A 12,325-nucleotide genomic window follows, 5' to 3' on the forward strand; every position below is an offset into this window, starting at 1 on the left:
AGCGGACAGGCGTAGGAATATGGATGAGGTCAGATAGGTATGGAGGGGCTAGGTCATGAATGGATTTGAATGTGAGGAGCAGGATTTTATATTGAATGCGGTGTAGAATGGGGAGCCAGTGGAGATGTTGAAGGACGGGTGTAATATGGTTTATGTATGGTGTGAGTGTGATAATGCGGGCGGCTGAATTTTGGACCAGCTGAAGCTTATGGAGGGTTTTTTGAGGGAGACCAAACAGAAGGGAATTACAGTAATCGAGTCGCGAGGTGACGAGGGTGTGTACAAGTATAGCAGTGGACTGAGGAGTGAGAGAAGAGCGGAGCCGGTGGATGTTTCGAAGATGATAATATGCAGAACGAGTGATGTGGTTGATATGTGTGGTGAAGGAGAGGGTGCTATCAAGGATGACACCCAGACTCTTGACCTGAGGGGAGGGGGAGATGGAAGAGCTTTCGAAGGGAATGGAGAAGTTGTTTATTTTGTTTAGATTGGATTTAGTGCCTATAAGGAGGAATTCAGTTTTATTGCTATTCAGTTTGAGGAAATTTGAGGTGAACCAAGATTTTAATTCCTGCAGGCAGTTGGTTAGGGAGGATGGTGGAAGTATGGTATTAGGTTTGGTAGAGATGTAGAGCTGGGTGTCATCCGCGTAGCAATGAAAATGAATGTGGTGTTTCCTGAAGATATTACCAAGGGGAAGAAGATAGATTAGAAATAGCAATGGGCCGAGGACAGAACCCTGAGGAACACCTGAAGTGAGGGGAAAGGGGTGAGATCTAAAACGTTTGAGCTGGATAAACTGGGTGCGGTCAGAAAGATAGGAGCGGAACCAGGAGAGGGGGATGCTGGTGATGCCAATGGAGGAGAGTCTGTCGAGGAGGATGGAGTGAGAGATGGTGTCAAAGGCTGCACTGAGGTCAAGCAGGAGGAGGATGGCGAGTGAACCGGAGTCAGCAGAGAGAAGAAGGTCATTGCATATTTTGAGGAGGGCAGTTTCGGTACTATGGAGGGGACGGAAGCCAGATTGAAATTGTTCGTAGAGCTTATTGGAGGAAAGATGGGTGTGAAGTTGAGCAGCTACTGTTTTCTCTAGAAGTTTGGAGATGAACGGAAGGTTTGATATGGGACGAAAGTTGTTCAAGTCGCAGGGATCAGAGCCAGGTTTCTTCAGTATGGGAGTGACAGCAGCAGTTTTGAGATGAGATGGTACAATGCCAGTAGAGAGGGAAGTTTGAATAATGTTAGTGATGAGAGGGGAGAGGGCCGGGATAGAAGCTTTGACTAAAACAGTAGGGAGAGGGTCAAGTTGACAAGTAGAGGATTTGGACTTCTGGATTAAGATGGAGACTTGGTGGACAGATGGGGATGTAAATGCAGAGAGTAGGTGGGTAGGAACCGGGGAGAATGGAGAAGGAGGGTTAGGAGCAGCTGAAGGGGTGAGTTGCTGGTGGATAAGTTGGATTTTGGATGTAAAAAATGAGGCCAGAGTATTACAAAAATCAGTGGAATAGAGATGTGAGGGAAGAGTGTCAGCAGGTTTAGTGAGTTTAGAAATGAGTGAAAAGAGTGATCTGGGGTTGCCTTCATTGGAACTGATTAATCCAGAGTAGAAGGTAGATTTGGCTTTGGATATTGAGTCCTTGTAATGGAGAAAGTGGGTAGTGTACATTTCTTTATGAATGGCGAGTCCAGTTTTTCTATATAATCTTTCAAGTTGACGGCCTTTTGATTTAAGTTGTCTGAGGGTAGGGGTAAACCAGGGTGCTGTTTGGTTGAAGGAGACAGTTCGGGTTTTGAGTGGGGCCAGGATATTGAGAATGTTATGGAGATTTGTATTGTAGTGTGTCAAAAACTCATCTGTTGTAGAAAGACAATCAGTACTGGGGAGGTTGTTGATAAGTGATTCTAAATTGTCCGGGTTAATGTCCTTGATTTTACGGAAATGTATAATGCGTTGTGGGTTGGACTTGAAAAATGACAGGTTAACATTGAATGAAAGCAATAGATGATCTGTGTATGGGAGGAGATCGGTTTTACAGTTTGTTGGTGATAATCCAATACAGCAGATCAAGTCCAGAATATGTCCTTTACTGTGTGTGGGAAAGTTGACATACTGTTGAAAACCAAAACTGTCCAGGCAGGAGGTAAAGTCTTTGGTGAGTGAGTTATTGATATTGTCCATGTGTATATTAAAATCTCCTAAGAGAATCACATTTGGTGATAGTGTATACAGATGGGTGATGAGTGTAGTAATGTCAGTGATAAAATTCTTGTTTGGTTTTGGTGGACGGTAAATAGTGGCAATCAGTGTGGGAGTTGATCCAGAGAGCTGTATAACTGTCGCTTCAAAAGATAAAAAAGCAGGCACATTTACAGGTGCAAATTTCCAATCCTCGCGCAGAATCATCGCGAGGCCGCCTCCCCTCCCAGTCGTGCGCGGCACAGCGTGATAAACAAAGCCCGGTGGAGTAGCTTCATTAAGAGTACCATAATCATTTGGCTGCTGCCAGGTCTCAGTCAGACACAGAATGTCAAACTCACGGTCTGTCAGGAGGTCGTGGACGAACTGGCCCTTGCTCGTAAGGGAGCGGATGTTCAATAGGCCAACGTTGACAGCAGTGCAGCTGCGAGCGACCGCGATGCTATCCGACCTCGGGACGCGTGTCAATACAGAGGCATCCGCACGGCGTCCGGTGTTCTTCCGTGGGCGGCGAGCGGTGGACCAGAACGACCTGATGGAGCTGGAGTTGTCGTATTGATAGTTTCGGCGTGAGCCCCGGTGAGTGCACCTTCGCCGGGGCACGTAAAGGATGTCCGGGTGTTGGAGCAGAGCAGGCGGCGGTGGTGGACCGTGTGGATTAAAGTTGAGTTTGAGCTCAGTGGCTGCATATTGGTGAAGCGCTTCCAATGAGTGGTGGAAAACACACAGAGCGAACCAGCAGAAAGCAAGCCACTCACAGCTGATCAACATAGCCGGACCGGAGTAATGAAGTCGGGAAGCAGCAACAGTTAGTGGGTAAGCTAGCCGCTAGCCGCAACTCAACGACAACTCAATACTCGATGACAGGTAATGACAGTTCGGCCGATCGAGTGTGGATTGAGAAAGGATGAGTCATGAAATTAAATCCACTTCATTTGATCAGAAAACTAGCTTCAGAACATGCATCTATATATTATTCATCAAAACTAGACCACGTTGCCTCACTCTTCCCCAAAGGTAGCCTCAAAAATCTGAGAAATGTCTAATTAGAATGTTTTGAAGGTGGAGGTGAACGCTGGTAAACAAGAATCCCGTGCAGACGGAGAGGCTGGATGCTGATGGAGAAGCGCCGCAGGAAGGAGGCCGCCTGTAATTGTCCTGATTTGCACCGTAAAACTTTGAAAGTGACTGGAATTATGTGGGCCCTGTCCAGGTACCGGGTCTTAAACTAGACATTTGAAAGTGGACGGGCAAATTGGTACTTTTGTTAAATCCAGTTTCTTTCATCTTCGGCAGCGACTGAATGTTATTATCTTTGTCTTACCGTGGTAATGTGTGAAAAAAAAATTCAGATTTTTGGCGATTTTGAAACGGCTGTTAGGGATGAATCGGCAGAGTCTTCATTACAAGTTTTGCTCCGGCCAACCAATGAGAGGAATTACTTCCACTTCAAGTGTGCCGATGCAACAGCCACGGCCCGCAGCCACTTGTGCTTGTTAGGCAGTCAATACGAGGCAATTTTGGCCCCTCATCTTTCTTTATTCCCATTTCGTGCTTAGCTGTCAGCGCCTAATTAATGTTTTCGCAGTCATTCGTCAACCTTCACCACTGAGGACAGGGACGTCGGGGTGGTTATTTATATTCTGTACTCATTTTGCAAAGCTTTGTTTTATTCGACCGCCTCACGCGCTTTATGAAGACTGACAATATTATTGGAGGTAGCTGTGCTCAAAATATGAGAGGAATACAAGTGGGAGGCAAATAAACATGTCAAGTTTTAGCACTTGGCCTTGTAAAATGGAACAAGCGGGGATTCAAATGGTGATATGCGCCCCTCTGGGGATGCGAGGGGCCTCCTGCAGTGTGTGGGAGAGTCTCCATAATCAGGAAAGTCTTTTTTTTTTCTTTTTTTTTTATGTGTCTGGTTGGTGATGCCAGAGTTGTACAAACCCCAATTCCATTGAAGTTGGAATGTTCTGTTAAAAAAAAAAAAAAAAAAAAAAAAAAGCAGAATAGAAAAACGAGCAGAGCTCAGGTTGGTGCAAAATGGTGAAGCAGCATTGAGCTGTTGTGCTGTATGGAATAAGTTGCCAACGAAAATGAAGTCAGCCCCAAGTATAAATGCTTAGAAATCCAGGTTAAAAAAATACTATACCCTTTTCCCATTTCTTATAATAATGTCATTTATGGATTTTTAAAAAATTGATGGGTTTTAAGTAGTTTCAGAAAGCTACTTTCAGTTTCTTCCCTTGGCTTTTGAATGTCTTTACATCTTTTGGTTGTAAATGTTGTCTGTACATTCTTTTCAAAATAAATCTTGTTCAGATGTCATTTTCTTTGGACTTAAATTTGTGTATTGAATTGTTTAACACTTAAAATTCGTGTATTGATCTCTTAATTGTCTTTATTATTACGGCCCACAATGTATAAAATAGTCAACATTTTGAAAATACCTCGATCTTGGCTGTATCAACCTGGGAGACATTTTCACACATAAAACCAAGACAGCGACCCCCCCCCCCCCCCCACCCCACAACCTACTGCCAAAAAAAGGCTAAATTAGATTTTAATTTTTTTTACATGGATATTTCCCATTATTAGTCAATTACTCGAACATGAATCATCTATATTCATTACAGTATAACATGTACATACATGTGTAGACAGCTACAAAGAAATACAAATATGAATAAATAAATATGTACTGCGCCACAATTACTGGAAATCCACATCTATCATTGGATTTGTACATTAAAAAAAATATTTTATTTACCTAGATTCATCACGCGGGCCACTGAGATGGCCGGCATGGGCCTCAAACGGCCCGCGGGATGCCTGTTGCACATCTTTGTATATAAAATAGGGGTTCTGCTCCAATCATAGGGTCACTCTTTCGAACGGAATCAAATCATCCTCAAGTTAACTTATTATTTCTGCATGCCCAGGTTGTGTGAGCTGGCTGTCGCGAGAAGGTGAGGCGTCGGAATGAACTGTATAAATACCAGTACAGTTCAAAAAGAAATTGGCTGCGTGACGAATACGAGCCGGCAGCCCAAGGTGATTGTAAATCATGCAATATGCATGGGCGGAGAGACTTCCAATTGAAGCCAATCACTATTGGAAAAGTGAAAAGAAACACAGGGCGATATGAAGGGCATATTGGCCTCCAAGTTTATTCACACAGGAGCGCGTGATGAAATCTGGCTGTAAGAGCTCCATCCACACACACACACACACACACACATTTGTGCGCACACACGATGCTGCACTGGTTCAATTAAATTAACACAAGCAGATCAGATACAAACCCAGAAGCAGCTGAGACTGCAGCACGTCATTCACAATACGAACACATTCAATTGGATTTAAAAAAAAAAAAAAAAAAAGGAGCCAACACGACAGCTTTTTTTTTCATGTCTTTTTTTTTTTCCTTGGACTCAATGCATAGGAGTATACAGTCAGAATACAGTATTTCAACATGTTTTACAAAGATTGATACAGTATAGGAAACGAGAAATCATAAAAATAATAACTGCACAGCAGTAAGAAAGATCATTTGTCGAGTATAGGTATAAGTCATTGATCGCACACACTGTGGAGTAGCCGAGAAAACACAAGGTGGAAAATAAACACCACTGCAACAATTTTGCACTCTACTCAGAAGTCTACAGAAGAAAACCCGCCCCTTGTACCCATACTTGTTTTCAGTTATTTAGCCTTGTTATAAACCTTTGAACGGGAAAAATTCAAAATTGGCTTTTTGGGGACTACAAAGCTCGCACCACAGATACCCAAAAGAAACACACACACATATCAACACTGCAACCATCCGCCCCCGCCCCAAAAAATCACGATGAAATGTATTCAGCCTATTGGCAGTCGGGGTGGGAAGCAGTATCAATACCAGCATTCAATGGCGATACAGTTACTGTCCGATATCAGTTGGGTATATACAGTCAAAAAGACCTATCTTACATAGATACGATTATGTAACCGAAGATGGTTTTCTTTCAAGATCGCAGTGATTCTCAAAGTATGGGCACGCGGGCTCCTGGTAGTACGACAAAGAATCACAAACACTTCCAGTACGTAACGTTTAATTGTGGAACAACTTTATGCCAATTTTATCAGACTGATACCAGTACGACATTGTGAACCGATACCACTAGTACTTTTGATTTTTACAATTCTGACCAAACATTGCGATCAAAGACCTTTCTTTCTGACGCAGAGGATGAATCGTCGATGTGTCAAACTGTCGCAATATAGCGCCAACCAGAGGTGGGCATTTGTCAGTGTGTTAGTCCGTCAAAGAACTTTCATCAATATTTCACGCCCACCCACTCGGTCCGAGTCAGCCAAATGGCGTCGAGAACAGATTGACGGGTAAGCACCTCACACGAATGTGCTGCATACCTAAAACATAGCCAAATATTGTAACCAAAAAAAAAAAATACGGTATTGTATTGTAAATAATAAAACAGCGTTGTATACCGTTTGGTCCCACAGACCGCAATGACGTGTCACATATTTTTATTTCACCGATCACCACACTGTGTGTGTCTGTTGTTTGTATTTATTGATTTTTCTTTATTTGTCGGCGCGTCTGCTTGTGCAACGCTTGCTTGTGATGTAGAAATTATGTTCTTGACGCCGATTGGCTGTGGCTGACAAGGGACGGACCGGACCCATGTAGCTTCGGCCTGAAATGTTGACAGGAACTGAGTGACGATGCCCACTTCTGGCACACACTACCGCCTCTGAGGATTTACTCAATGTTGGATTATTATTATTACTTTTTTTTGGCTTAAGTATCAGTGGCTAGTATCGGCAGCCTCCACGAGTACCCAACAACTTAAAATAAGGCCTGTGTTGGCCCGATGCCGACACCCGGTATCGATACTTGCCCATTCATGATTTTAACTGCTTGTTGTAAGGTATCCTTGAGTTTCTAGAAAGGCGCCCAGAAATAAAATGTATTATTATTATTCCTAATCTTTATTGAACCTTTATGTGCAATATACATTCATGGATTCATTATTTAAGTGCAGTGTTTATTTAATTTGTATTTTCCTACATTTTTAACACAGCATTAATTGTTCACACTGTGCATAATGTGACACTAGCTTACAAAAACACGATAGACGCTTTAAAGGCATAACCCTCGGTCTCGCTTTTCGATGCACGTTTATGTCTCAAATGCTACTTGGTCAAGATGGAGTTGCTACGAAGTGGAAAACATTTGAGAACCACTGCATGATAGGAATTATTGCTGTATCGCGATGCTTTTGGTAAAATATCGCAATTCCCACCCCCTAATTGGCACACATACACACACACACACACATACACACACACACACACACACACAGACTGCTGCAGCAGGGCATCTATAGCATTTTAGACAGCACACACAATATCACAAGTCCAAATACATTGCTGTGTCTAGAGCACTATCGCCATCATAGGTTACCTAGAGAATAATTTAGAAACATTATATGTATCATCCTGTTCAATAAGGCACATTTTTGGTCAAACAAAGGCTCTGTAAGAAGCTTCTTGCATCGACTCTGCCAGTGAGAGGAGTCAACAGAGACGCCCGCCCAAGACGCCATTAGACTGAAAGTCTAGGGGGTTGGAGGGTGGGTGGATTCGATGGTTGGGCAGGGCCAAGTGCTGTTGTTCTGGATGTCAGCGCGTGCTGAGACAGCAAGGCGGGCTTAGGTAGTCTTGAGGTCCGTGCACGCCCTCCCCTCGCAACGACAGGGTTTAACATTCTCGGGGGTCAGGTTCCAACATGACCATACGTGCCAGATACGCACACAACCGTGGTCGGTGCAAAGAACAACTACACAAATCCGTTGCCAGGTACAACCACGGTAAGGTGTACACAAAACTATGGTGGGCGGGTACGTACACAGGAGCGCTGAGGTACACATACAGCCATTGTCAGGTCCAACCGTGGGCCGAGGTACGCACACGTGATCACGATAGGGTGCACGCAAAACCATGGTTGGGCGGAGACGCACACATTAATCGTCAGGTACACACAGAAGTATGGTAGACACAAAAGCGAACTGGGATTCAATATACAACCATAATGGAGAGCACATACATCCAATGTCTGGTACACGCACAACCATGGGAAACAACCAAGGTCAGGTATACACACGCAGAGCCATGATGAGGTCTACACACAACCATAGACAGGAGCACCAACATATGTGGTGAGGTACACATTTTCATTGGCGGGTATACACACAGCCACGGTCAAGTGCACACACAGCAAAGATCCGGTACACACACAACCAAGGTCATACCTTTTTAAGATTTACACATAACCATGATCGGGTACATGCACACAAAAAGTCTATGTGTCGTGTACGAATGTATTCCCGTATTCCTGTATTTTATTTTCCAAATCTGTACTGTGCTCCATTTACAGGAGCTCAATCTGGGGTTGTTTTATTCCCCCCCCCGCCCCGGCCCCCCCCCCCTCGCTCAAAAGGCAACCCAGCGGACTCCCGTTTCGCATTTGTACACTGTTTTTCTTGGATTGGTTGCGTCTGTTCCATTTCATTGCACCCTTTGGTACACAAACGGGGGGGGGGGGGGGCTTGGGGGGACACACTAACACGATTATCAACAGTCGCATACGCAACAATGGTCAGGGTACACACACACGCAACCACGGTCAGGTGTGCACGGCCAAACATGCGACACACTCCACCGTTGGCAGGTAATCGGACAACAACGGTGGGGGCCTCAATGACATCATCGTGATCATCGTCAGCCGAAATCACAGCGACTCGCCCCACCCTGCTTTCACACAATAATCCGAAAAAGCGTAACCAATATATACAGGACATTTTTTTTCAATATGTACCACTTGAGTAGCAACTGCGTACCTGGCAAATTAGTGACAGCAATCAGCAAAGGGCTATTACATAGCTTCAAGAGGCAGGATGCGTGATGAATATTTTGGACAACAGATATACATTAAAACAAACAAAAAAAAAAAAACAAAGGAACATCATCATACGAATCAAATATAAACATATTTACTCTTATTCTATTGCTCAACTGCTACCAGAGGCGGATATGATTAGGGAGCCTGTTCTCTCCAGAATTTTGTTAGGATTCGCTCGTATTGATGGATGGATTTTGGTGACCTTTTCAAGCAAATGAAAACAAAAAAGTTACTTTGTCATGACACAAGAGTGCATTGACAAAATAATTACAGACGTGGGAATCCTTTAGCAAGACCTTTAATTTGATGTGCGATAAGACGTGCTTAGTTCCAAATTGGATTGTTTGACCTTCCGACGAGTAGTGAGCAAGCTTCTTTTTTTTCTCCCCCCCCCCCCCCTCCATATTAACACCTGACTAAATTCTGGTGAGATTTGCAAGCTGATGTGATCTGACGGTAGCTCATTGAACGAAAACACAAAGATAGCAGCAAAAACAAACAAAAACAAAACTGAACCAAAATATGAAGAAGTGGGGGAGGCAACAAAAAGACGTGAAATGTTCTTCTGTGCTTTGTTTTTGAAGTGGAATGTACCATGGCACTGATCACTAAAGGGAGACAGACTGTGCTGTTAGTGGCTTCCACAAAGCACGCACGGCTTGAAAAATAATCGACGTTAAAAATAGATATATACTGTTGAGCCGTCAGTCATGCCAGCCTGTACATTGTCCTTGTGTGAGGACCCTTTGGTCTCAGTCAAAGTGGGGGGTGCAGGCTTCTGTCAAGTGGGGGAGACGGGGGGTGTGTGTGTGGGGGGGGGGGGGGTAGGGAGTGAGTGGCTCCACTGACAGGAAGCGGGCACCTCTCGGCCCTCACGCTCGACTTTAGGCATTCCGTGTACACACACACGCACACACATTAAAATCAGCCACTCTCCAACCACGTGGAATCATAAAAACACTATCTGCACCACCAGTTGATCCATTTAAAAAGTACTTTTTTTTTCTGTGTGTGTGTGTGTTCCATTATAAAGCTTTTTTGAAAGACGATAAAGAAATAGAAAAAATAGATCATACGATTCTCAGAAGGAAAAGAAATTGAACATCTGATTATCTCCTGCCACAGGGGCTTACTTCTTTCCTTCCCTCTCTTTCGACGCTTCCCGAGATGCGTGCTCGAGGTTTGGCAAGTGAGCTTTAAGGCGTACCTTTTTTTTTTTTTTTTTTGACAGTGTAACACATCATCAACTCTCTTTGCTCTCCGTATGCATTTCAATGATACGCCACACAGGAGAACATTATTATTATTATTAGAATATCGTCCCAGGGCAGTAACGTACGCCACTCCTGTCTCGCTGTGATTTATCAAGCGCAAAACAAGAAGAAATAAGCCCCTGTAGTCACTGGCAGGATCCCACCGATTATCCCGCCCGTCTCCGTCTGCGCGTTAGAGATCAGTCACTTTGTTTTCCAGGGCGGCTGCAATCTGCTGGAGCCGCAGGGTCAGCTGCTTACTCTGCGCCGCCGGGTCCTCGTCCAGGGAGGAGATGATCTGGGAACGAGATGGAGAGAAGAAGGCATGGTTAGGGACCAAAAGAGTTGGAGTTCAAGGAGAGTAAAGCGGAGAAGGAGTGGGTGGAAAAGGTTGTTCATTAAGCTAATTGATTTATTCACTTCAAATTCATTCATTCATTCATCTTCCGAGCCGCTTGATCCTCACTAGGGTCGCGGGGGGTGCTGGAGCCCATCCCAGCCGTCTCCGGGCAGTAGGCGGGGGACACCCTGAATCGGTTGCCAGCCAATCGCAGGGCACACAGAAACGAACAACCATTCGTACTCACACTCACACCTAGGGACAATTTAGAGTGTTCAATCAGCCTGCCACGCATGTTTTTGGAATGTGGGAGGAAACCGGAGCACCCGGACAAAACCCACACAGGCCCGGGGAGAACATGCAAACTCCACACAGGGAGGCCGGAGCTGGAATCGAACCCAGTACTTCTGCACTGTGAAGCCGACGTGCTAACCACTGGACTACCGGGCCGCCCTCACTTCAAATTTCCTTTTTTAAAAATGTTACAAATGACTTGTGACGCCATTTATCCATGTTAATTCCCTCACCCCCTTGCACAATAGAAATAAAAACAATCAATTCCAACATGCCACAAAGCAACTCTGCACCCGGGCACTCCGATTTCCTTCACACTGTCCGACGCAACACCCAAAACCGCATTTTTTCATTTAAATTTGAATCCTATTCCTTCATTAGCTTTTGTCGATTTCTCCTTTTTTGTGACCTCAAGTGGCAAGATAAAATGGACGCTTTAAAGCACAAGAAAAAAAAAACATTTCCCGAGAGCAATTTTCCAATTCACATCCTAGAGAAATGATTCCAATTAAAATTGCACGCAATCACTCTTCAGGCATGTCAAGCAAGAGGAGGTGGGGGTGGGCGGCAAAAGCAATAACAAAAGCAAGCAGCGGTGCGTTCACTGGAATAGACCGCCTTTGGGCCTCTTACCCCGTCGTAGTACTTGCTGGCGTACCGGTACAGCTGATGGAGAGCCACTTGTGTGTTCAGCTTGTCTGTGTGAGACTGAAACACAACAAAAATGAAAAATTCAAGAAAACAGTCACAATCAAAAGGTGCAACCCGCAGGAAACATCATTCAACTTCAGTTAAAATGGATGTGAGATGCCTCGCTGGGATTCAGAGTCAGAAAACTTGATTTAGACAGTGGAAGTAGGTGATTTCTCCATGGCAAATAATAAATACGACATTTGATTGAAAGACTCTAATACGAATATATAAATACTAAATGCAGTTTATGTTGAATGATGATGATGATAATAGTAATAATAATAACATAACTTTGCAATCTCGTGCAAATACTTTAAAATTCATGATTTCCACCTTTGCTGTTCCTGTTGTAATATAATATAATGTTACAAATTTGAAAAGAATCACATTTAAAAAACAACTGAGCAGTATGTATGTCTGTCTTTCATATACCGGTAAATACATATTTTTCCACTACAGTTTTAATACTATATATATATATATATATATATATATATATATATATATATATATATATACACACACACACGCACACGTCATTGAAAAAATACAACAAATAACATGATGGAAAATAT

General features: G+C 43.8%; 2 protein-coding genes across 3 annotated transcripts in view; one reads left to right on the forward strand and one right to left on the reverse strand.

Moving 5' to 3' along the window:
* Positions 1-12,325, forward strand: part of LOC127597570 (SRSF protein kinase 2-like) — a 446,193-nt gene that overhangs the window by 75,244 nt on the left and 358,624 nt on the right. The gene's annotated exons all lie outside the window — the stretch shown is intronic.
* The window catches only part of plxnb2b (plexin b2b), a 171,222-nt gene continuing 168,459 nt past the window's right edge, over positions 9,563-12,325 (reverse strand). Inside the window, exons 38-40 of one of the 2 annotated variants that reach the window (XR_007961676.1) lie at positions 11,691-11,765; positions 10,400-10,721; positions 9,563-10,315 (exon numbers count right to left, since the gene is read on the reverse strand). Coding sequence is in view for 1 of the 2 variants with exons in the window: in XM_052060665.1 (XP_051916625.1) it covers positions 10,617-10,721; positions 11,691-11,765 (180 nt within the window). In the remaining variant the exon portion in view is untranslated. Of the gene's footprint in view, positions 10,722-11,690; positions 11,766-12,325 lie in introns of both variants that reach the window. The other variant, XM_052060665.1, reaches the window with a different exon arrangement.

Source organism: Hippocampus zosterae, chromosome 3 (assembly GCF_025434085.1).
Source record: "Hippocampus zosterae strain Florida chromosome 3, ASM2543408v3, whole genome shotgun sequence".
NCBI classification, from domain to species: domain Eukaryota; kingdom Metazoa; phylum Chordata; class Actinopteri; order Syngnathiformes; family Syngnathidae; genus Hippocampus; species Hippocampus zosterae.